At 46.3% G+C, this 24,275-nt stretch overlaps 5 protein-coding genes across 5 annotated transcripts in view; 4 read left to right on the plus strand and 1 right to left on the minus strand.

Moving 5' to 3' along the window:
* LOC15382900 (uncharacterized) overlaps nucleotides 1–24,275 on the minus strand; it is a 50,609-nt gene that overhangs the window by 14,887 nt on the left and 11,447 nt on the right. Inside the window, exons 3-5 of the mRNA XM_004444157.3 lie at nucleotides 18,460–20,679; nucleotides 8,895–9,202; nucleotides 1,882–2,056 (exon numbers count right to left, since the gene is read on the minus strand). Coding sequence (XP_004444214.3) covers nucleotides 1,882–2,056; nucleotides 8,895–9,202; nucleotides 18,460–20,246 — 2,270 coding nt within the window. The 5' untranslated portion in view covers nucleotides 20,247–20,679. The remainder of the gene's footprint in view (nucleotides 1–1,881; nucleotides 2,057–8,894; nucleotides 9,203–18,459; nucleotides 20,680–24,275) is intronic.
* LOC4804476 (uncharacterized) lies at nucleotides 80–499 on the plus strand. The gene is made up of 2 exons (XM_001360997.4): nucleotides 80–235; nucleotides 295–499. The coding sequence occupies exons 1-2, from the start codon at nucleotides 112–114 to the stop codon at nucleotides 471–473; spliced, it is 303 nt and encodes a 100-aa protein (XP_001361034.2). The 5' UTR covers nucleotides 80–111; the 3' UTR covers nucleotides 474–499.
* Or59c (Odorant receptor 59c) lies at nucleotides 2,050–4,025 on the plus strand. Its single transcript, XM_001360998.4, has 2 exons — nucleotides 2,050–3,200; nucleotides 3,262–4,025. The coding sequence occupies exons 1-2, from the start codon at nucleotides 2,425–2,427 to the stop codon at nucleotides 3,698–3,700; spliced, it is 1,215 nt and encodes a 404-aa protein (XP_001361035.3). The 5' UTR covers nucleotides 2,050–2,424; the 3' UTR covers nucleotides 3,701–4,025.
* Nucleotides 4,061–5,922, plus strand: Or59b (Odorant receptor 59b). Its single transcript, XM_001360999.4, has 3 exons — nucleotides 4,061–4,981; nucleotides 5,038–5,395; nucleotides 5,483–5,922. The coding sequence occupies exons 1-3, from the start codon at nucleotides 4,212–4,214 to the stop codon at nucleotides 5,549–5,551; spliced, it is 1,197 nt and encodes a 398-aa protein (XP_001361036.2). The 5' UTR covers nucleotides 4,061–4,211; the 3' UTR covers nucleotides 5,552–5,922.
* SkpF (SKP1-related F) lies at nucleotides 17,670–18,290 on the plus strand. The gene has a single exon (XM_002138502.3). It carries the CDS (start codon nucleotides 17,739–17,741, stop codon nucleotides 18,246–18,248), a length of 510 nt encoding a protein of 169 aa, XP_002138538.1. The 5' UTR covers nucleotides 17,670–17,738; the 3' UTR covers nucleotides 18,249–18,290.

Genomic DNA, 24,275 nt, shown 5'->3' on the forward strand with positions numbered 1-24,275 from the left:
GTGTGTAATTACATTTTAAACGCTTACTTTGGCTGAAGCTAACATGAAGTGCATGTACTAAGTATCGTATCGTTTGCAATCCATTAGACAAGCCCTGACAGCAGTGGGGAAATGTTATTCATCCGGCTAATTCTCTTCTGCTCTCTGACGGCAATTGTGCTGGCCAATATCCAACGAACTGCGGCACGTCACAAGCCCTTGTCGTGGTGGCAGAAACAATACTACCAGTCGAAATGTGAGTAGCTGGCCTGCTAGATAAGTTATAAGCTATTCACTTGGAGGGAGCACTTGCAGGGCATCAGAGATTCCGTTTCACCACAACTGCCGTGCCGGGGGCCACACCAGAGTCGAAAGAAGTGCGGATGGTGTATCCCTGCTACTGCTACAGGCCGCCACAGGAAGGAGAGGTCACAACCGCCATCTACGAGCGGTATATCTTGGAGAGAGAGGATCTGTTTATCTTAAATAAATAGCGCCCCCAAAGTTCATTCGACCAGAACTACTCCATCTTCTGCTGCATACTTTGAGATAGCAAGCCCACCCTTGCATGAATGCGGCAACAAAAGGGCTTCGTAATCCCGACACTAACTCGGCCACTAAGTGAAAATAGTTTTCTGGCCAAAATGTGTTCTTTTTGTTGTTATTGCATTTCGTTGTGGCGTGATGTGGCGGGTACTGCTGTCTGTTGTCTGTCTTCTTGGTTCTGCTGGCAGCCCAAGTGATAATTGCAAATTATGGATGACGTAGAGTGGAAGTGGAAGCAGCACAGACAGCAGTGATGAGTGACGACTAATCGTTGGGAGATGCTGAGTGGCATCCTGAGTGGTATCCATGGTCTGGCCGTTTAGTCATAAATATGCTAAACGCTTTTCATCTGCGAGCTCTGGCAGCAGTCATTATGCTGATGGAACTGACTCACTGTCAGAAATTCGTCAAAGCGAAAAACTGGGCTTCCATTCAGCGGGGAGGGGTTGGGCTTACTAAGCCGCTTAGGCTGGAAATTGTAAGTATTTCTAATAAAGAGACTCACGCCTGCACAGCTGATTTAACAAATTTCATGAAATTGGGCAGACTCCAAGGCTGTGCTCCTGCCAAGAGGGAATTAATTAAATATTCCCAAAGAAAAGAGCAGTTTTGAAATTTATTGATCTGTGCCACGCGCCACAGAACAGCATCAATGATTTTCCCATCAAACTACATAACTTGCTCGGCGATTTCCACTTGTGTTTTCTTTTGGTTCGCCTTTTCCGAGTTCCTTTTGCCAACTTTTTCACCATTTCAACATTCAATTGAAAAAGTTGGCCAAAAATAAAGCAGCGAGACGAGCAGGAACTATGTTTGTCGGTGGTGAAAAGAAGGGAAAAAATTGAAAATTACTTCAAATGAAGATGATGAAAAAATAAAGCAAAACAGCACGCGATAAAGTTTTATAAGAATGTTGTGCCCTCTTTTAACGTATTCCGTTTCGAGCGGTGCGTGAGCGAAATTCTGTATCAGTCCTCCATCTACAGAGTCGATGTTGGGAAAAGTCCTAAAACTTAAAGCACATTGCACGTGCCACCAAACTAAGAGCCAACCAGAGCAAGAACAGTCATTCAGCTATTCAATTACTTTTGCTGTTTACAGTCCTCCTGCAGTCCTCGCACCAGACAAAAGCCAGAAACCTGACGCTGACGCTGGCGCTTCATCATAGTTTCTACGGCTTTTGTGTCGTCCTGCCACTGACTGGGAAAATCGCTTGGGTGGCATTTTTCGGGCCAATGCAGTTTCCTTTTCAAATTCCACTTGGCTGTGAATTATTTATAGAATGCTCATCTGGATGGCGACCAGGACCAGTCGCACCAGCCATGAGCCGGCGCCATTGTTTCGAAGCTTACTTACTTGAAGTGATAGCTGCCATTCTCATAGCCGAAAAATGGGACCGTATAGGTTAGCATCCAAATGTTTCCACCACCACAATCGTAATACGGCTTTGACCACCTTCCATCCTCATATTTCACAGCCAGGGTATCGACCTCAACGCGCTCCTCGGTGCGGTTTGAATAGAGATGAAAGGCTGCAATGGAAAGACGGGGAATAGAAGCATTTTCAATAGCGTTATCCATTATGCAAGCTGTAATTAGAGAACCCACGAATCGATAAGCCTTTCAATGGAGCCCAAGAATGAACCGGGAAAGCTATACAGGGAGAAAATATTTGGATTCATTCGCCTTGAGTGTTTGCATCTTTACTTTGGTTTCTCTCAGTGCAGGACCTTGAGGTTGCATTGCCTAATGACTTTATAAATGCAATCACTCGGCCCCGATTGTGACATCGTTCAGTTGTCCAATGAATAAACCAAAAATTACGAGACATTAAAAACCTATCAGGGATTGCTTTTTCCCCATATATAAACAATTTTTCGGCTGGAAAATACCTTAGAAGATGAAGAAACCCCTCTTTGAACGCCTACGACCGGTGCCACTCACCAAGAGCGTCGTCTCTTCAGACGCCTGCATATATTTTTATCGCGCTGCAACATTTTTGGGCTGGGTCCCACCCAAGGCGAGACTGCATCGATGGGCTTATCTGCTCTGGACCTGCACAACCATGGTGCTGGGGTTGGTGTACCTGCCGCTGGGTCTCACCCTCACCTATGTGGTGCACTTTGACAAGTTCGCGGCGAGCGAGTTCCTCACCTCGGTGCAGGTGGACATCAATTGCATTGGGAATTGCGTCAAGGCCTGTGTCACCTTCTCCCAGATGTGGCGCATGCGAAGGATCAACGCAATGATTGCCCCCCTAGATGAGCGCTGTACGACACTGAACCAGCGCCAGATACTCCATAAGATGGTGGCCCGGGGGAATCGAATCATTGTGTTCTTTCTCAGCATGTACATAGGGTTCACCACCACGACGCTGTTCTCGTCGGTGTTCGCGGGAAAGGCTCCCTGGCAGGTGTACAATCCGCTGGTTGACTGGCGGCAGGGCACGCGCCAGTTGTGGGAGGCCTCGCTCTTGGAATATATCGTCATTAACATTGGTATCTGTCAGGAGCTGCTCTCCGACAGCTATCCGATCGTTTTTTTGTCCATATTTCGCGGACATCTGGCCATTCTCAAAGATCGCATCAAGAATCTGCGCTGCAACCCCGAGCTCTCCGAGAATGAGAACTATCAGCAACTGGTGGACTGCATCAAGGATTATCGGACTATCGTGCAGTAAACAGATAAACTCCCAAGGAGCTCTTGATTTTTAAGTAAGCGAGTTTCCTCTTTGCAGGTGCTGCGATCTTATAAGACCCATCATGTCGGCCACCATCTTTGCGCAGTTCATGCTGATTGGCATCGTCGTGGGTGTGGCGTCCGTCAACATACTGTTCTTCACCACCAGCTTCTGGATGACCCTGTCGAACATCATATTTATCGCTGCCATTTGTGCGGAATCCTTTCCGCTCTGCATGACCTGCGAACTCCTGATTGAGGACTGCGAATCCCTCGCCAGTGGCATTTTTCACTCAAACTGGATGGACGCGGAACGGCGCTACAGGTCAGCGATAATTTACTTTCTGCACAGGGTGCAGCAGCCCATACAGTTCTGGGCTGGGGCCATCTTTCCCATATCCGTGCAGAGCAACATCACGGTGGCCAAGTTCGCCTTTAGTATCATCACTATTGTTAATCAAATGAATCTGGCAGATAAGTTTCGAAAGGAAGCTTAATGTTGGCGCCCAAAAACTCTTGTTTTCTGTACGTTTCAATATTTTCACTATAAAATACAAGTGATTACACTCGAACTGAGCTTGTTCGAGTGAGTGAGCACTTGAGGCGGGTGTGCACATTATGATAATCATAATCAGATAATTCATAGACGAAAGGATATTTTCTAAAGTGTTTATAAATGTGTCAATTCCCACGTTGTAATCATTAGATGAGGCGTTGCTGCCATCAAGGATTCAACAGCAATCCGAATATTTTATCAAGTTATTAACCAATTCTGGCTAATTGGCCGTTGGGTGGAAGTTTTACTTGCACGTTAATAATAAATCATTGTTGGCACTTTACATGGACGATTGTTTAGTCTAATTACAGGCCACAGCACGGTGTCCTGAGCCTGGGCGTGGCTGCCAGAGTGAAACGCGAGCACCTGTCCAATTACGGCTATAAAATAGACAGGTACTGGGACCTACATTCGACAACAGTCCCTGAACACTGGCTGGTTAAGTCAAAAAAATGGTGTTGTTTGAGCTGATAAATCCGGCTCCGCTGACTGAGGCTGTCAAGTCCCGCGAGGGGAACATTTATTTGTATAGGGCCATGTGGCTAATCGGTTGGATACCACCCAAGGAGGGAGCTCTGCGGTATGTCTACCTCTTCTGGACCTGCGTGCCGTTCGCCTTTGGGGTTTTCTACTTGCCGGTGGGCTTTATCATCAGCTATGTGAAGGAGTTCAAGAACTTTACGCCCGGAGAGTTCCTCACGTCGCTGCAGGTGTGCATCAACGTGTACGGGGCATCGGTGAAGTCAACGATCACGTATTTGTTCCTCTGGCGGCTGCGGAAGACGGAGCAGATGCTGGACACGTTGGACGGGCGGTTGCAGACCGAAAGCGATCGCCAGAAGATCCACAATATGGTGGCCCGCTGCAACTACGCCTTTCTCATCTATAGTTTTATTTACTGCGGCTATGCGGGATCCACGTTCCTCTCATATGCGTTGAGTGGTCGTCCGCCCTGGTCGGTGTACAATCCGTTCGTCGACTGGCGCGACGGCCTTGGCAGCCTGTGGTTACAGTCCATCTTCGAGTACATCACCATGTCCTTTGCCGTGCTGCAGGACCAACTGTCCGACACGTATCCTCTCATGTTCACCATCATCTTTCGGGCCCACATGGATGTGCTGAAGGATCATGTGAGGAGTCTGCGCATGGATCCGGATAAAAGCGAAGCGGACAACTATCAGGATCTGGTCAACTGTGTGATTGATCACAAGATAATACTGAGGTAAGAGCCATATAGAGGACTATGGATTGGCTAAGATCGGTGCCCTCTTTCCGTAGATGCTGCGACATGATCCGTCCCATGATATCCCGCACAATTTTTGTGCAGTTCGCGCTAATTGGATCCGTGCTGGGACTCACTCTGATCAATGTGTTCTTCTTCTCCAACTTTTGGAAGGGCGTGGCCTCGTTTCTGTTTGTCATCACCATCCTGCTGCAGACATTTCCCTTCTGCTACACATGCAATCTTCTAATCGACGACGGCGACGATTTGGCCAACACCATTTTCCAGTCCAATTGGGTGGATGCCGAGCCGCGGTACAAGGCCACCCTGGTCCACTTTATACACAATGCCCAGCAGCCGATTATCTTTATAGCCGGCGGCATATTTCCCATTTCCATGAGCAGCAACATAAGCGTAAGTTATGGTCGCTTTCTCATTTGAACAGATCTCTATAGCTGATACTCCTACTCGTGGTTGGCGACCATCTTCTGACCATCATAGGTGGCCAAATTTGCTTTCAGCATTATCACAATAGTGCGACAAATGAATCTGGCCGAGAAGTTCCAGTAAAACGTAGAAGTTTCACGATATTATCCTGCACTTGAGACGGAACCGGACAAAGTCTGCGATTTGCATAAAATTTGTATATGTTATGGCTTATCCGCATACAATTTTGCCTGATTTAGTTGGTAAATGGTAATAGAATGTCGGAGAATGGAGGGGAGATTTAGTGGCCAAATTTTGGTAAATTGTGTTAAGAGACGGAAATTACAACAGCCAGACGTCGACAATCGCTACGAATGGAAAGAGCAGCCACCATTCCACTGAAGGAGCAGCCACTAGAAGCACATATAACTGTTTACATATTGTATGCGATTTTTATTTAAATTTTATGTTAAACACGTGACTTGTAAACAGCAAAACGGGTGGCGAGGCGAGGCGAGGCGAGGCGAGCCGCATAGCACAGCACTCGCACACTCGTATAATAATATGAATCGCTTCGCTCAGCCATAACAACTACAACGGGGACGAAATCTATTCAATGCCGGCGGTGGCGGTTGAGTAAAAAGCAAATATTATGACATACTTGTATTTTTGCGGTTCCTACACTTGGCACACACACACGCGTCATCACTTGTACGTACATATGTACAAATACAGGACACGACCAATATATATTTATACGAATGTAGTCCTAGTACATAAACACGTAAAGTGATGAGGAGGCAGACATATGTATATGTGGTGGATCCAACAAAACAAACTGTCCTTACGACTTCAAGGAGTCTAGTTTGTTGTGCTTTTTGTTGCTTTCCTTTGGAGCAGTACACGTTTCATACCATTACAGAAAAATGAGTGTTTAGTTGGTGCCTTCATTTCATTATATTCCTTGATTGATTCCAAATATGATGCAAATTATAAATTGTTCTCTTAAACAGGAAAATTTTACTATAATTGGCAAAGTGTGTGGATATTTCAATAATCGATGAAGAAATCAGGCCACAAGACTAATATATATAAAACTATTTTCAAAGCACTTTTAAACGCCAACTATTTTTGAATATTAATATTTAAAAGGCTATTTAATGCACTCGTTACGCATTGATAGCGCAATTTTGAGTGTTGCACACATCGCTTAAGTGGCAGGAATATTATTAAATACGCAATGAATCGGTTATCACTCGATTTATCACATAAACAACTTTGCCCTCTGCGCCGCAAACACATTTACCAAATACAGAGCTTCATATATATAAGTTCAATCACATTAATTGCACATGAATTGGCCGCAAATGGGTTGCGGTGTGAAGAATTGAAACAGTTCCTGCCACGGCAAGCAGGCGGGACGGCAGAGAACAAAAATGTTGCAAATTTAATCAGCGTCTCATCGGGTATCGCATCGGCTGAGGCACATACAAGCTTAACAGCGGCAGTGGCAGTGGCAGTGGCAGTGGCAGTGGCAGTGGCAGTGGCACTGCCTCCGCCTGACAGTTGCAAGTCCGGGAAACTTGCGACTTTCCAGAGAGGGTAAAGTTTTTGCGGGTAAACTTTAAAGGCAAAGACGGATGCAAATTTGCAAATGCACATAAATTGAAAGTCAGCGAGCGCCGTGCGGCCTTGCTTCGCTGAGCATACTGTGGGGTATATATTTCAGCACGCCATAAATCATAGTTCACCGCATACATATGAATGGAATACATTCTGTGAAAGTTTGCCGTGTGGCGGCCGATAGATAAATGCCTCCGATGCCTAACACGGCCAGTAGCTGACCAAACGCCATCGCCTTCAGTCATTGTTTGAGGCACATATATTATTTGTCTAGTGCCCAGTTTTGTCAGTTTTTTCCACTTTTCCACTTTTGCCTTTTCAATTTTCCCCATCTCGCAGCGGCAAACAAACAAATGAGAACCGAACTTTGATGTGGCATGGCAATAGTTGGCTGACAGCCTGCAATCGGCTCTTAGCCCCCGCTCTGTTAGCCTGGCCAAAAACTATACTGGCTATTAGTATGCATGAGCCTCTCTCCCTTGTCTCTCTCTACGAGCTGCATGTTTGTTTTCGATTCCAATTGTTCTGTCCTGCCTTTCCCTCTGTCCCAATATGTCCTTCTGTCCTCCCCCTCGGTCACTCTGCCCAACTGTCCCACTATGTGGTGGTTGTCTGTGGCCGAATGTTGCAGCCAAAGTCATACAGAACCATCCATTCAATTGTATCTGTGCCTGTGCCTGTGCCGGGGCGTAAACCATGAAAATACCAAATACTCATGCGGTGTTTAGTGTGTATTAGCAAACAAATAGTTAGCATGTCCTCATGGCAGCTACGCAAGCGGTGGGGATACGGCGTGGAATACTGCTTCAATGGGGTAACCTTTAGCTTGAAAACTATTTTGAAATGTTGCGGCTTTGACATGTCAAGTGCATTTCTCCATACTCCATACATATGTGGAAATTATGCAATCAAAGAGTCAAACAGGGGGAGAGGGGTTGGGATGAAAGTGCGAGAAAGAGGTGGATGAGACCCCAGGGAGCGAGAGAGTGTGATGATAAGTTGACATCATTAAAACTAATTCAACGACATTAAATTGTTTGTGTGTTGTTTGTAATCACTTTTCGTTTCGTAGCAAAAACTTTGCTTGTTAAACTTTGAGTACTAGAGGATAATCCAGGAAACTTCAGGAAGCAGACAAGAGAATTTCAAGACGAAGGCCAGGAGATAGCTGACAACTCGATCCCACGCTGCGGGGCAATGATGATGAGGCTGGGAAGATGTCAGTAGAGGGACGACTCTTGCATAAAATTAGCTTACACGCATCACTGTCGCTGTCCCTGTTGATGTTGCTGTTGCTGTCGAGCAGGGTCAAGCCGGGTGCCAGCCGTGTGATGGGATTAGATGTAATCGCTCAGGCGAACGGTGGCCTGGTGGACTGGTGGACTGGCCCTAGAAGCTAATTAACAACGGAATGTGAGCAACGGATTCGGTGGCAAGGTGGCAATTTCCATTTAAAGTAGCCCACGTTGAAAGTGGAAGTTTTGAAGTCGAGTGGGACACTTTCGTTTTATTTATACGCTTAATTGTTGGCCTGTCGGAGGAGGACTCTTTCGGCCAAGTGGCAATGATAAAACATGGTGAAATATGCGTCTCTCAAATGGCAACGCAATTAGGCAGCATCCCTTGCTGCCATTCGGGGCCGTGACTAATGAAGTCGGAGATTAAAGCTCCTTGAAAATGTATAAATATTCAATGGCATACGCACATACATACTCGTATATATTGTACATGTCGCACAAAAGGCAAAGACGCTATCAGGGAGGCCCCATAAATAAGTTCTGCCCGAGAGTTCTGCCTGTCCGTGGCATAAATCAGGGGCATGGCATTGTTGTAATGTATTTTAATATGGCTTTCTGGTACGTACATTTCAGATATTGCTCGTTGCGGGCTATCACCTTCTCGGCGTTCTTGCGGGCCAGAAAGAACCACTCGGAGGTATTGCCCAGATAGTGATACTCCATGGCCAGATCCTTGGCAAAGATTGCCCCCAGATTCGGTGGTGGCAGGCGGTAGGCGAACGGACAGAAGAGGCCCGGCTGTGCGGGATGCTCGTTCCAATCGAAGCAATTTCCGGCCGCGAATATATCTTCGTCGAACTCCACCATCGATAGAACAGAGGCGTGCAGCAAGTTGACATCTTCCTGTACCCGTCGCCCCGTTGTCTTGAATATTCTGCAAGAGACACAAGAGGCACACATCGGATATTAGTTGCAATGCAATTTATGTTGCAAGGCCAAAAGGAAATTGCATTTAAAATATATGAAAAAATGGTGGGATTATAGGTGCTATGGAATGTTGTATGCTCTTTCTTCATTTTCTAGTGAATGATGGCGAAATGTTCACAAATCGAATAGAAGATAATGATTTTAGGTCATTCAGAGATTGTCTTCAATGCCCATCTACCCTCATATTCTCCCAAATTTTATATCTTTTTCCCGTTTTAGCTTTTCCGTTGCAGGATATTTACGCTCGGAAAAGTGGAATAAGCCTGGCTAGCTGGAATTCAAGCAGTGCAGAGAAAGTGGCTCAGTGGAGAGAACCCAGCGACCGCCTTGGATTGCCTTTCTCTCATTTTTGTCGGTGGCCTGTCATTCCTGTTTTTATAGCCAACTCGAGAGTCGCTAGCGGGTGGTTGGGCGGCGGGGCGGCGTCTTTTACTCGGCTCTCATTCGCGTAGAAGGATGGCTGGCGGCCTGGTGAGCGGGCGAGCGGGCGAGCGGAGTGGTCTACTGCTGACTTGTTACAAGTGCATACTTATAGGCGCAGCCGCCTTCAAGCTGCGCTCAAGTGCGCTGCACGGCTGGCGGCCATTGTCTGGTCCCACGTTCCCACAATGCCTGCCTGTCTGCATAGCAGGAGCCCCATCCACTGCTTCACTCTGCCCTACAGTGTGTTGGGAAATGTGGGTGTGGAAAATGAGTAAACGAGAAAATTACATTCAAGATTTTTGCCAAGAGTATACGTACACGGAGGTGACCTCCTTCCGCTGGGTCTCTCTGTCTGGGAAATACTAATTAAAATGTCGCTTTAAGAGAAGAAGGGGCGATAGGAAAAACTGCCACAACATTGCTTTCAACTTGATTTTCCGATACATTAGCTGGGAGAAGCATCCAGGGCAGATATGGAAAACTTTCAACAACAGACATGGCTCTGGCTCCCTTATGTGCCACGCTAATTGGGCGTGGCTCATTAATTTGCTTGTGGGCCTCATTTGTAAATGTCAACGGCATTTGTCAGCACCCATCTCGGCGCCCTTTCCCCTCTGAAGAGCGCATTCGCATATCACAGAAAATGTCCAAGGTCATTTCACGGCTCAAAAGTCGCCTAATGACGACGACAACGCCGACGCCGACAATGTTTTCTGGTGATAATGCTGCTAAGTCAGCAAAGCTCAACATGGAGTTCACAGCTTTTTTTCCAGCTTCTGCTCCTCGTTATTTATGGCTCTTGGACCATTGAGCCCCTGAGGAGTGTTCATTTAGCTCATGCTGCAATTATCAGTGCATCTATCAGTGCATTTCCATCTGTGGCCCCTCCTGTGAGCGAACTTGAACAGTTGGCTTCTACTTTGATACTTTCATAATTTTCGGACCACTCCTCCTCTTAGGTGTAATCCCAATTGGCTGTAGCTATGAGTACTGTGCTTCGTCTGACTTCGGGGAAAGGATGCTAAAGATGCTTTTCAACACTCGAATGCTGCAAGGGAAAAGGATGCAAAAACAAGCTGCAAACAAGCTGCAGGAGCCGGGGCCAACAGGAGAGTCGGGCAAGGAGGTGGGTCTGGTCTAAGATCCAAGAGTAAGTAACTCACTAAGTACTTGAGAGTGTTTTCCTCTTTACGTTTTGGCCCTTGTCTGTCCTTTTTTGCACGGAAATTGTAGCGCCACAAGGGTCTATGCTGGGTTTAATCCCAGGGTTTGCAGATCCCAGAACGCATCGCACTGTAGCCAGGGCAGTAGGTTGGATGCCATTGATGCAGTTGTATGTTGGAGTTCTATGAGGCTCCCCTTTTCAGGTGAGGGAGTGCTTGTGTCTGCACACAGAGTTGCAGCCAGAAGCACAGAGTTTCGTCGAGATAAAGCCTCTGACATTTAATTAAAAACATGTTGACCACATCATTGCCTGGAATGGGGAGTGTGGTCGCTGTCTCTCTCTCTTTTCCGTCGTTTCCATTAGGATGCAGGCAGCATTGGCAATTTATTTCACATTTAAACTGTCACTCTCCCACCTGCTCTCCGTATTGCATTAAGTATCTCCAAGGGACGTACACTAGTTGGTTGTTTTGCTTATTTGTTTAGCACATGATCCCTGGCCAGTCGGCGAGCCTTTTGCTCAATAAAAGTTGGAACAAATTGGAACTTTGGAGCCTCGGTTGAACGAGGGGAATGCCATGAGGCCTGCCCGCCACTTAAGCAGCTTTCTTTTTTTTTTTGTTATTTGACTTTTGAGAAGGTCGTTGCATGTCGAGGGTGAAGCGCTTTTCCAAAGTACACGCCACCGCCCCCGCCCCCGCCCCCACTCGCCATTCTCATTCTCAACTGGTATTTGCATTCAAGTCGATGCCAAGGTCTCCACTGACTGATGTGAAAATGATGAACGGGTATTGATTTTTCCATAGCAAACACAAGTAACACAAAACATAAAACAGACAGTAGACAGTAGACCGCAGACAGCAGCAGAGATGAAAGCAAAGAAAGAGTGAGAACAAAATGTGCAAATCAAAACAAATATTTGAAATGGCCAACTTGCATTAACAAGCAAATTGAATTCTATTATCGTTATGCGTTTTGCGTGATAAGCAATTAATTATACATGAACGGAGGGGACAGAGGGATAATTGCAAATGAAATCCCAAATTTCGGCACCTGGAAATGGCATGAACGGCATCAAGAAAATTGGAAACGAAATTGTATAACAAACAGCCTTCAGCCTTTCGGCTGACGAATCCTAAGCAGGACTCTAAAGAGACACAGAAACACAAGGCAGGACAGGACAGGACGAGAGCACTTTCGGTTTGTCCTTTGGGCAACTACCTCAAGCATCTGATTCCGACTGCTGTCGACATCTTAATTGAAAGGGAAATTCTCCGGTTTAATTATTCAAAGTACACGCAGTGCTCCGCACCTCACGAGCATCTGGCCAGGATACTTGGTCCTGGTACTCGTCCGGGAAGGATGCCGTAATGAATGAAATGCTTTGGCCATGAAGCTGATGAATCGGCGGTGGCGACGATGCCTGTCGACAGTCGACAACCATTCGGCCCAGCAGTCGGCGACCTTTTTATTCAAAGTTTGCCGCCCTTTATTTGTTTAATGGGTGCGCTTTTTAATAGCCCATAACAGTCAAGGTTTTTTAACCAATTTTAATTAGGCCATAATTTAATGATCAAAGGGGAAAAAAGGCGCTGACAGCATTGGAATGCTGATCCCCCCTTTGCTAATTGTTCTGTATTCAATTTATTTATTGCTGGGGAACGGGAAACCTGAAAAACAATTCAATTTACAATGGAAATCAATTTACAAACAGTTCACATTATTGCCAAGCACTACAATTCCCTGTATTGGATTGACTTCATTTTCCCTTGAAAGAAAGTGCTCAAGGACTGCTTCACGGCACTGTGGAATGATTGATTCATTTTCGACATGAAAGCACCAAAGTCAAGGCACCTTTTTTAACTTTGTCTGTGGAAAGTATGAAATTTCGTTAGCCACAACATAATCATCATTTTATGTTTGTCAAACAATATAGCCAGCTAATTGACAATTTTCTTTTCTTCATTCGAAGTAAAAGGCATAGAGGAAAAACAAAATACAAAATAAGATCAAAAGTTAGTCGTAAGAGGAAAATTGCCTCGATGGAAGTAACTCCTGTGTGTGCATGTGTGTTCAATTAGCCAACAGGAAAGGAGTTCAATTAATTAAAAGTTCCTGCTTTGTGCTATCCTTGTGCTGTTGTTGTTCCTTTCTTGTTGTTTTTTTTTTCTTCTTGCCTTGTTCACTGTTTGGTTTCTGCTGTGTGCTATCCTGTGGCTAAATGAGCCTTGAGTCAAGGCAGCACTTGTTGTTGACATGTTTATACTGGCCACAAGCCCAATCCAGCCCCGGCCGCCTCTCTCCCATGGAGCTGGCACTCCTCTGCCTTTTCCCATTGGCCTTTCTTGTTTGAAAAATGCCTTTTTGATTTAGTCCATTAATTGCTTTCAAGTTGCTAACTTCTTTTCAACGTACTTTTGGCAGCCTGATGATTATTATTGCTGGCGCCCATTGTGGCAGCAAAAGTTGGCTAACATTTTGGCCAAAAAAGTTTGCTTTTTGAATTCGCCTCCGCCTGGGAATAAGAACACGCACTCCAATAGGCGTCGAGGGCAGGGTAGCAGGCAGAAGGCCGGAGAGCAAGGCAGGATGGCGATGAGTCGAGCATAATGAGTCGCGAGGGCCTCGCGCCTTTCAGCCCTTGCAAAGGCCAACTTTTGCTGCCACAATGCGGCAGCTATGCGTCTGTGCGGCTGTCTGTCTGTTCGGAAGGGCCCTGGGTCCTGTGTCCTTGCCTTTGGTCGCAAGAGTGGCAAATGTTTTTATTGCGCAAAAATAGACTGCGGCGCCCTCAGAGAACTGTAGATGCGGCTTAAATTTTACGCATTCGCCAAGTGGGACGACAACCACTTCAGAGAGTGGAAATGGAAGCGACTCTGAAGAGGCGGTGGCTCCGTTTTTCGCTTTTCGGTGACTACTCGACAAGTTTGTTAAGCTGTTAAGTTATGGCAACATGTGTTGCACAAAGCGTACCACGGTGCTGCAGTAGCGGCCAGCAATGTACGTCTTATGTAAAAAGAGCGAATATCCGGCAGACAACGAGCATCAGCAGCAACAATAGCAGTCGGGAGGGAGTCGGGAGCAGCAGAAAGTCAAGCTCAGATGCAAAGATACTAAAATAAGCCAACTGGAAAAAGGACGCGGCCCAGTGGTAGTGGTTCGGTGGTGGTGACGCGGATGGGATTCATGTACCGCCCGGTGGCCTACAGCTGGCAGAAGGCATGGACATGTCCATGTCAGTTGCACTGTTCCCGTGTTTGGGAGAATGGGGCTATGGGGGCACGGGGGCACGGGGGCATGGGGGCATGGCGAATGAGGCATGTGGTGTGCAGTAAGAAAATCCACATTAGGATTGTTCTGCGCTGAATGAAAACAATTTCCATTTTGGCGGCTGTAGACAAATGCCTCGCTGCGAACAATAAAAAGTTGAGGGTGTGGCTGTGGCTGTGGCTGTGGCAGTGGCAGTGCCATGGAACTGAACATCAGAGCCATGGCATTATTAGCACCGCCCGCAGAGCAAGGCACGGAATAGGGCAGGGCAGAGTAAATCAAGCGGCACAAAGTCCTCGCTCGCACACTGAGAGAAATCAAGTGCAACCATGCAACATTTCAGCTTACTTTGAGGCAGCATGGCTTTTCTTCAGTTGATTTCTTTCGATGCATGCATGCGCATTGACTTGCATATATTTATTGCTTCTGTTGGCAAAAACTTTGAAGGAGGTTGACAATGGGAGAGAATTCCGATTTCGCCCAATACCTTCCTTAGGGGTAGGATGTGGCATGTGGCTTGTGGGATATGGGGGGTGCGGAGTGGGAGTGGAAGTGGGGCCTTGACTTGTGTCCTTGCTGTTGTCGCATTTCATTACCGCTGGCAATTGAAAAGTGCATCGCTTATGCAGATTTCAATTTCGATTGCTTCTATGAAGTGAAATCAAATGCCACTCCCCAGATATACAAGAAGAAAAATAACTTTTGGGATGACAACAAAAACAAAAGCAATTGATGAAACAAGCGATGAACAAGCAACGAACAAGCAATCAATTATTTGCCAAGTTTATTGCCAAAAGTTCAAGTGAAAAACAAAATCATGGCACAAATGCTCGTGCGACGGAAGGACAAGTGGAATGTCTCGTATCAAAAGAGTTTAGCGCTGGGGGGCACAGCCCCAGTACCAGCCCCAGCACCAGCACCAGACGAAGCGGCAGATGAAGCGGCATCGTCCTATCTATCCTCTATCCCTCTCTTGAGTTCGAAGAACAAGAAACCGGAAACTCAATTTCTGAGTTTTCCCAACCTCCAAGCCCGTCTCCTCCACTTTGCCACTCATTCAGCATTGTCTCACCTAGACGACAACACATTTAAGTACTTAAAAGTTTTCTCCGATTCCTTATGCTACGTACGCTTCAACACTTTTGTTGCATGTTCCTTGGATGTATGTATGAATGTGTGTGTGTGTGAGCTCCTATTTGGAGTCGTTTCTCCTTTTTGTTTGCTGTCTACACTTTGGCGGTGCGGCGTGAACGGAAACTAACGAAAAGTGGCCAAGGCAAGAAAACAATTGCAGCTCGTAATTTTCAACTTGAACTGATATTGTTTTTCCTGCCTGCCTCCCCTCCTCAACCTCCCTCCTCACCGTCTATGCGGTGCTGCCACTTGTTCGACCTCCAGGATACCCCTGAGGCTACAGCTACAGCTACTGTTTTGTAGCCTTTGTTTTCGCTAAATGTTATTCTTGTTTTTGTTTGTTTGTGAAACAAAGTAAACTGGAAATACCCAACACACCCACACACCACACAAAAAACCAGGGAAAGAACGGAAGGCAGGAAGCAAAAGCGATAACAATGTATCACAAAACAATAACTTCAATTAGTATCTATGCTATGCTGCCCCAACTCCCTCTCCCTCTCCCTCTCTCTCTCTCTCTCTCTCTCTTCCAGCGCAATTTCCCCTTTTTAGGTACAGTAAAAGTTTTCCGGCTGCCCTTGATTATATTAACACAAAGAAAAACTGATTAAAACAAGCCCTGATTAGCACAGCTGCTGCCTGCCTGCCACACGCTTGAAATTATGACCAAGGGACTTCCCATCCGTTCCAGACTCAGCTCCAGAGTATCTTTCATCAAATTTATGCCGGCCAGGAGTTCGAAACGGCGGAATAAATCAGCCAAGGACTGCGCTTTGAGATTGCTGTTTGACCAGAAGTCTGGGCGCAGTCCCAGGGGCAACATTCGATATCGAGCCAAAATAATGAAAACAAATGCCAAACATGTAACACTAAACGCAATAATGTTGATCCCGGACCCAGTTCCCGTTCCTAAATCCGTATCCTGGAACAGAGTTTAATTTATTGACATTTGACATTAACAGCCATCTTCTGTGTGAATTTGACGTTTTATTGCTTCCCAGATCAAGGCAGGGTCCAGACCTTGGCCCTTGTTTCCTCCCCACTCTCTGTCTGTGGCCCTCTGTCCTCGCTTTCACTTAATTTGTCAAGTCGCTTTTGGCCTGGTTAATTGTTTATTTGTGGGTTTTATTGACAAGCGGCATTTGTTCATTAGATTTGTCAGCCATGCCATGCCATTCATGTTATTTCTTCTGCCTCCAATCTTTCCTTCCGCTGCTTTTTGTGTGTTCCATTTAGTCCTCCTGCTCTTGGCTGCTTTTTGTCTTTGTGTGTGGCTTTTAACAAATGAGTTTTTTCGAACAAATGGCTTTGATTTCGTTCTCCAATCACGGAAAACATCAGGAAAACGTTTAAGTATATTCCAGTTCAGGGGCTCGACTAAAGCATATCCATTGTGAACATAAAATAATCCCGTCTTTTCCACTGATGGGAGCACCTGAGAAATGAGCTCCAGTTACCATCCGCTTCCATCTGTGTGGATAAAATATGTTGTCCTTTTTGCCTGTTGCTTGAAGCAATCAAATCAACCTCTGCTGTTGCTCTGGTATCAAAAAAAAAGAAAGCTAACTTTTTGGGTGAGGTAAAAACGACAGGACGTGAGGTAAACGAAAAAATATGTAAAAAAAAACATTGAAACGTTATTTTTTCGCTTCACAAAGACATAAATTCAATGTCTAATGTCCTTATGGAGGAGAGCACAGTGACATAGATATAGATACTATAGTCATATGCAGGCAGCAGGACTCTGGCACAGACTCTTGACCAGGACCCACATATGCGTCAAATGATGAAACTTTGTGTTTATTGTTCTTCTTAGGGCTGCTAGAGGACAAACCAAAAAAAATAAAAGGAGAGTAAAAGAAAGAAAGAAGCACAATCTATGAAAAAGAACGCACAAACTGTGGGCGAAACTTTCCTGCAGGAGGGTTCGAAGGAGGCACTAGGAGAACTAACATGTTCTTGAGATTGTCACTTGGCCAGCTACTGCCGAATCGATGACGGAATCAGAAATGGACATGGACAGGGAACAAAATAAAAACGGAAGAAGAGAAGACTGACTACCCCACACTGGCCAGCTGGAAGATTGGTAGAGAATAACCACAGTTGCGGTCGTTCTTTGGATAAATCAAAGTCTTGGCACAAACTTTTTGCTGCTGTTCAACTAAGTAATTGAACTTTTATCAGAAATAAGTATTGCAGGCTGGGTCAGAGAGCAGAAAGTTGTCCTGACAACAAGGACAGCATTATAAGCGTGGACAAAAGACACTTGCCGAGCGATGAAGAAGATGAAATCGGACCATGAATTGGAGGAACCCTCGGACAAGTATTCAGTAGCCGAACAATACGAATATTTTGTGTTATTTTTTGTGCAGTAATCGAAAAAGTCACCCGACGACTAAAACCTTTTCGTTTACCTTTGTGGAACCGTTCAGAATTCAACACAAAAATCCAACACACAAAATAGTTTTCAAAATTCAAAATTCAAGAGAGCCATGCCCCTCGTCAGGTTGGAGTCCTCCGATGGTGTTGTTTTCGACACCGATGCCGACACTGCCAAATGTTCGGGCACCATTAAAAATATGCTGGAGGATTGCGGGCTGGAGCACGAGGAGGACCATGACCATCCCATCATACCCGTGCCCCATGTGAACTCAACGATTCTGAAAATGATCCTGACCTGGGCCAAATACCATATGAATGACGTTCCACCTGCGAAAGATGCAGATAAGAAGGATGGGAAAATGGAGGAGTATCCCATCTGTGAGTGGGATGCAGACTTCTTCTCGACGGTCGATCACGGCACTCTCTTCGAGCTGATCATTGCCGCCAATTACTTGGACATTAGGGGACTGATGAATTCCGCCTGCCAGACGGTGGCCAACATGATCAAGGGCCACACTCCCGAACAGATTCGGCTTATCTTCAACATTCCAAGGGAACCAACAGAAAAGGATTTGTATGAAAATCATAGCGTCGGGAGCAGTGACAGCGAAGAGAACTAGATTAATACTAAACTCCACTGAGATATCTATCTTTTGCCCAAATTGAGTTGAGTTTTTGCTTTTTCCACATCCCTAATGGCAGTTCCATTTCCCGTTTCCATTTCTCCAATATGCACTCGGCATCGCTCTGTCGAAAACTTTCGATTGGAAAAGTTTCTCATGTGTACAATAATACGAGAAGAGAGAACTTTCGCTTTGACTTTTCGCTCACCTGGTCAACATGTTGGCGCGATTGACGGCCACCTCGGCCTCCACACGGAATCGGTCCTGGGCATACCGGTCGACCACGCCCTCGCCGAGATTCAGGGAAGTGCCGGCCACACAATTGGAGCCCATCAAATGCTGCTGCTCGATGTACTGCAGGAATTTGGAGACCAAATCAATTTTGCTATCCCTGGCATTGATCACGTCCGCCGTTAGCTGATTTGACTCCATGTTCTCCCCGTCTGTATCGTCGTCGTTGCCCTCCACATCTTCGATGACCAGCTGCTTGGTGTTGTCATCGATTTGCACTTCTGGCGGATAGCCATCGTCCATCGTTACCTCTGAGGTATCCAGCGCGGAATCGGACTCCCCTTCGCCACCGAAATGTATCTGTTTCACCTCCATGTTGGCCTGAGATCGGGCTTCGGCCCCAGGACTGTTGTCGTTCTCATTTGCATTGCGATTACCGTCGTCCATCCACTCTGTGGTGCTGCTGCCGCTGTCATTGAGGAGCTGCAGCTCTTCAAAGGGCAACCTGGCATATGACTGCTTTTTCTGCGTATTCTCTTCGTCAACGTCAACGTCGTCGTTGGCATCGTCATCAACGATATTATCGTCATTGTTGAAGGCATCGTTTTCACTGCGTGAATGCGAGTCATCGAGACGGTAATCGGATTCTGTAGAGTCTCCTGAGCGAACTTCAATTTCGCCCACGCCTCCTCCTCCATCCAGCGGCTCCTGCCAGCTGCTGCTGTTCACTGGCAGCAAACGTGTCCTTGTCGCACTCGCGGTCACATGATGAGGCGCAAACATTCCCATTTTTGGCATGGAAGTAGTCGATAACGGCTCCTCCTCATCCTCATCTAGATCCACCTCCACCTCTGGGAAGTCTTCCATCGGCGCCTCATCCTCCGCGTAATTGGCATCATCAATGTTGGCACGCACAAATTGCCGCAGTTGCAGAGCTCCATCGGCTGCACCTGTGCCTGTGCCTGTGCCTGTGCCTGTGCCACGTGTCGGAGTTGTCTTGGCGACAGAGGAAACTCCAACTGCTGCTGGGGGCGTTGGTGCCGGCGGTGGCTGGGGCGTGGGAAAGGGAGTGGTAGTGGCAGTCAAGCCAACGACAACATTCGGGTAAGCCGACTGTAATGAATTCTCCAGATCAATCTCGTCTGCCAATTCCATGACCTCACTTAGAGCGGCCGTGTCCTCGTCGTAGGTCGGACGTCCCTGTAGATGTTCAGCCTCTGCAAGGCTGCGATGGTTCTTGGCCGGATGGAGCACACCCAGGCTCTTGTCCACGCTCTTTCGAATGCTCTCGTTGATTTTCTTCTTGTGCAATTTGCGTATTTTATGCGTGACTGGGGCGCTTGTTGTGCCACCTGCCCCAGGCTGTTGTGTGGGCGTGACTAGAGTGGGGCGCATGCTGATGCTGGCGCTGCCACTCCCACTGGTTCCACTGTTGTTGCTGTTCCCATCGCTGTTGATGTTTGTGTTGTGCAGCATATGGGAGGTGCGGGAGCGCCCGTGGCGAATGTTGAAGCTGTCGCCTGCGGCCATCAGGGTTTCCGCTTCCGCTTTGAGGCGATTCCGGGGGGATCCAACGGCTGTTACTGTTCCCTGCGCTCCAGCGACTGTCGCGGCTTCTAGATCCGTCGCCGCATGGCCTTGCCCCAACTGCAACAGCATCAATGGCATCAGCATCCCCATCCACAGAAGCAGCTGAAACGTTTGCGGCATCCTCATCCTTTGCCTTTCTGCTGCTTTCCGCCTGCAACTGCTGCTGCTGCTCATTCCGTGGCCTCTGAACCGAGGTACGTGGTGCCGTTTGCGCGCTGACTGTATTCGTTCTGCTCTGGGCCTCGGGTTCAATGTCAATAGAGAGGAGAACCCGTATATAGTTTTGCCGGTTCCTTTGTGGCTCGCTTTGATTGGCTGATCGGTTTTGCTTATGGGTGGGCAGCGATCCGCTGTGTGGTTGTCGATTACGCTGCCTCTGGTTGTTTACGCTTCTGGTCTCGCCAGTTGGAATTTTCAATCATCAAAGGCCAAAGCGAAAACATGACGTATCATCCGCATCGACTCCCCTCTGCCAGCCCATGGCCAGCGGAAGTACAGGGACGCCGTTGTCGCGGCTTTGATGCCCATTTCCAATTTCCCCTACTCCTTGCTTTTGGCCACTTGCTTTGTCCTTTCACTTCAATTCGAAGCCAAAACCAATGGGAAACTGAAATGGAAAGAGGAAAATCCAATGGTTAACCTTTAATGGAATCAGATGGAAGAAGCGATTGATAAACTCAAACGTTATTATAAAGTATGTGGTGGTGTATTCTCTGTATAATCCCTCTAGAATCAGTATCAATTAGGCATGGTATCTATTGGGACCCAACATGCATCAAGCGTATTCGGGAATTCCCGAAACTAGCCTTCCTGGGCATGTTTTTTTGGTTACTACAAAGTAAGCAAATTATTTGCTGTGATTTATGCGAATCTCTTTTATTATTTACTTGCCTCAGAAGCTGCAAACAGCTCAAGGTCGCACGTTTCACAGGTTCTTGGGCTTCGTGGAAGAGAATTACGGGCTTTTCTCAGTTTCTTTGCCAGGAAATGCTCTTAAACCTGGATGTGGATGTCCCTGGACTCTAGGCCACGTGCCCGACAAAAGCTTTGGGATAACAACGTAAAGTCCTTTTTCACAAATTGTTCAGCTAAGGTGGCAATTAAAAATTTCCGCATCTACGCAGAAGGCAGAATAAAACACAAAATAAATAATTGTTTCGCCAGGCAGCAAAATATTGCGCATACGCCACGGTGTTCCTCCCTGTGCCACTGCATTGTGCCAAAGTGAAAGGGAGAGGTAGTGTCATACCCTTCCCCCCTTCTTTGACTTAAATTAAACGCAATTTGTAAGAACTGTGCTTTGATTGTCAGCTGGGGGATTTAGCGACTGAATGTAGATGCCGATGAATAGGAAAGTGCCGGGGTGGGGCGGTGCGGTGCGGATGTGGGGAGGAGGAGCAGCAAAGTGAACATAAATAAAAGTGTACGGCCACAATTCGCATAAATATTATGGCGCTAACAAATTATATGCCATTTAAATGTAATACCAACTAATTCTGGAAAAGAAAATCCACTTTTGGCAGGTCCCAGATTTCGTGGCGCTCCTCTACGGGCAGGGTAGGGCGGAGCATAAAAATGTTCATCCTCATATAGCGAGAGGATAGCTTTTGTAGTCGCAAATCCAGCGCCACATCCAGTTCTAATTTCGAATTTTATGAGCCATAAAAATTGCTTCAAGGCGAGGCCAAAACATCAACAGACAGCAGAACACAAAAGCAACAGCCACTGGCAACAGCCAGCGGCATGGAGAGGCATGGAGCGTGGCATGATGGTGAGGCACAGGCAACAGCAGCAGCAAGAGTAATTGACACCCGTGCAGACGGGTAGAACAGAGAAAACACTTTACAGAGCGGCAGGGCATCCGATAAACCAGAAATTTATGGAATATTTTTTAAAGTCACAATCGACATTCCCTTAAAATTAATCGTATTTTATATTTCTTCGGAATTTATGAATGCTATTCTATTCCATTTTCCATATCATTTTCTTTTCGACAGCTATACAATTTTCCAGGGTCAGAAAGTGTTTCTCCCAAATTTTTTTCCACAGCATAAAGACAGATGATATATGGGATTTTAAGTGCCATAGTCCGAGTAAATGCCACATGAATTCCTGCTTTAAGTTGGCTCCAAAATCGAAACGGAAAACGCTGATGAATTTTTGATATCCGAATGTCGTGCTTCCGTTTTGTTTTCCCTTGGGTTGCAAGGTTGCAAGCCAATCTAACAATAAATACACAATTGGTCGTCCGGGAGAGGGGCGGATTATTAAGTTAAAAAGTTCTTGTTTATACCAAGTATTCATAAATGTCACACAGAGAGGTCCCGAAATAGAAAAACCAAACCAGAAACCTTTTTTCAAATCTATGTCGGACAGCAGGTCAGCACGTGGAGAAGCGCCCTGGATGAGATGGTTACAAAGTTTGAATCCGTTTCTGGTGGTGGCTAACCTCGGCACCCCCCACCCGCTTGTGTCCGACACGGCTAATGCATTACGACGAACGGAGGGACCATCCGAGGGAAATGGAAATACCCGTAAATTCGCATGCACTTAACCCTTGACACAACCGCCCTTTTCCATTTTTCCTTCTCATTTTTTCAGAAGCTTGCCGCCGTCATGGCTAAGTGTCTGCAGGTGATGCAGGTAACCCAACTATGCTTTCTCCCATGCCCCATATCCCTCATCACAGGTAAAACAACCAACAGTCCAATTTGCTGAGAGGAGCAATTGCATTGGGATGTGAAACTGTAGCCTGTGACCTGTGATTCGACTGGTGGAGTATGCTTAGCTTGATTAATGGCCCCCGGCTAGCACTACCCATTCTACCCATAGCAAGCGAAACTTCATACAACTTGAATATGGGAGCCTATGCTCTGAGCTCAGATTCCACCCAACTGCCGGGAAAGGGTCTCTCAGCGAAGGGGAACACTACTGCCACAGCGGCGAGTACAGTGTATTTACGTACAGGAACTCGGAAGAACAGAACCAGAAACAGAACCCATCCGATGTTTTCACTTTCCCTGCTATCGCTGTTGTTTGGGCTTCAAATTTATGCAAACACATTAACAAACTGAACGCATTTGCTTTGTTTGGCTCTGTGGGGTGCTGCCGGTGACAAAGTTGGTTGCGTTAAATGAAATTCAAGTAATTTTTCTGCCTTTGCCATAGCGGAAGAAAGAAATGTCTTTTGCCCAAATAGCAAAAGAAAGCGGAAGCTGAAAGAAAAGAAAAAAAACATTCCGGTTGTTCTAAGAATCCCAAACATTTCGATGAATACTCTAAGAAGAACCATAAGCATATTATATGTAATATTAGAGCCAGGATGTGCACACAGCCGAACGGAACAACGGTAACATTCATTGCTTCGAAAACCATTTTTTTACAGGAAATACCATATTCCGCGTGCAGCCAATTTATGGATGAAGCCAGCACACTCTTGGGATAGGGTAGTCGGAAATTTAGCAGCAGGAATGGAAAAGCGACACGTCAGCCATCATCTCCATTTCCATTTCGTCAAAAGAGCCACCATCACCTTTGTTAGGTAACTCACATTATGTGCTGCTGCTGGCATTGGCGCCAAACAAACAACGTCAACAGAAAGAGAGAAAAAAGTAAGGCGGAAAAATGACATTTGACTTTTAAATTGGATAATTTTTTTGCTCGGTCCCCCCAATAACTGAAGGAGGCAGAGAGAGCTGGGGCTGGTCGTAGAATTTCGTATAATTTAATACCATGGAAACGTAATTGATTTCGGTCAAAACTCATTAATTTTCAGCCCAGTCAGGTGCTGTCGACAATTCGATTGATTTCAATTTGAATTTAATCTCAAATTTAAACAGAATGAGGGCAAACTTGGTCTCAAACTCAGGCCTCATGTGCATATGCAGCAGCTCAGTTATGTATGAGAGTCAAACAAGATGCTTTCAATTTGCATACAAATGATGCAGACAGCCTCTGATGCAGGCACACAGGCACCCACTCCTCAACCTGGGGATCTCGGGTGTGTTCTTTACAGGCACTAATACCAGCAACAAAAATCACATAAAACGCAAGCAAATTGCTCAGATTATGAGCCACTTGGGCGCTTGGCTTTCCCTCTTGTGAGAGTACCAGTATTCGTACGAGTATTCGTGCCAAGACGGAAGAGGGACATAAAAATGGCAACGGGGCAGGGGATTGCGTGTGTGCGTGTCTGCGAGAGTA

This window comes from Drosophila pseudoobscura, chromosome 3 (genome assembly GCF_009870125.1).
Source record: "Drosophila pseudoobscura strain MV-25-SWS-2005 chromosome 3, UCI_Dpse_MV25, whole genome shotgun sequence".
Taxonomy (NCBI): domain Eukaryota; kingdom Metazoa; phylum Arthropoda; class Insecta; order Diptera; family Drosophilidae; genus Drosophila; species Drosophila pseudoobscura.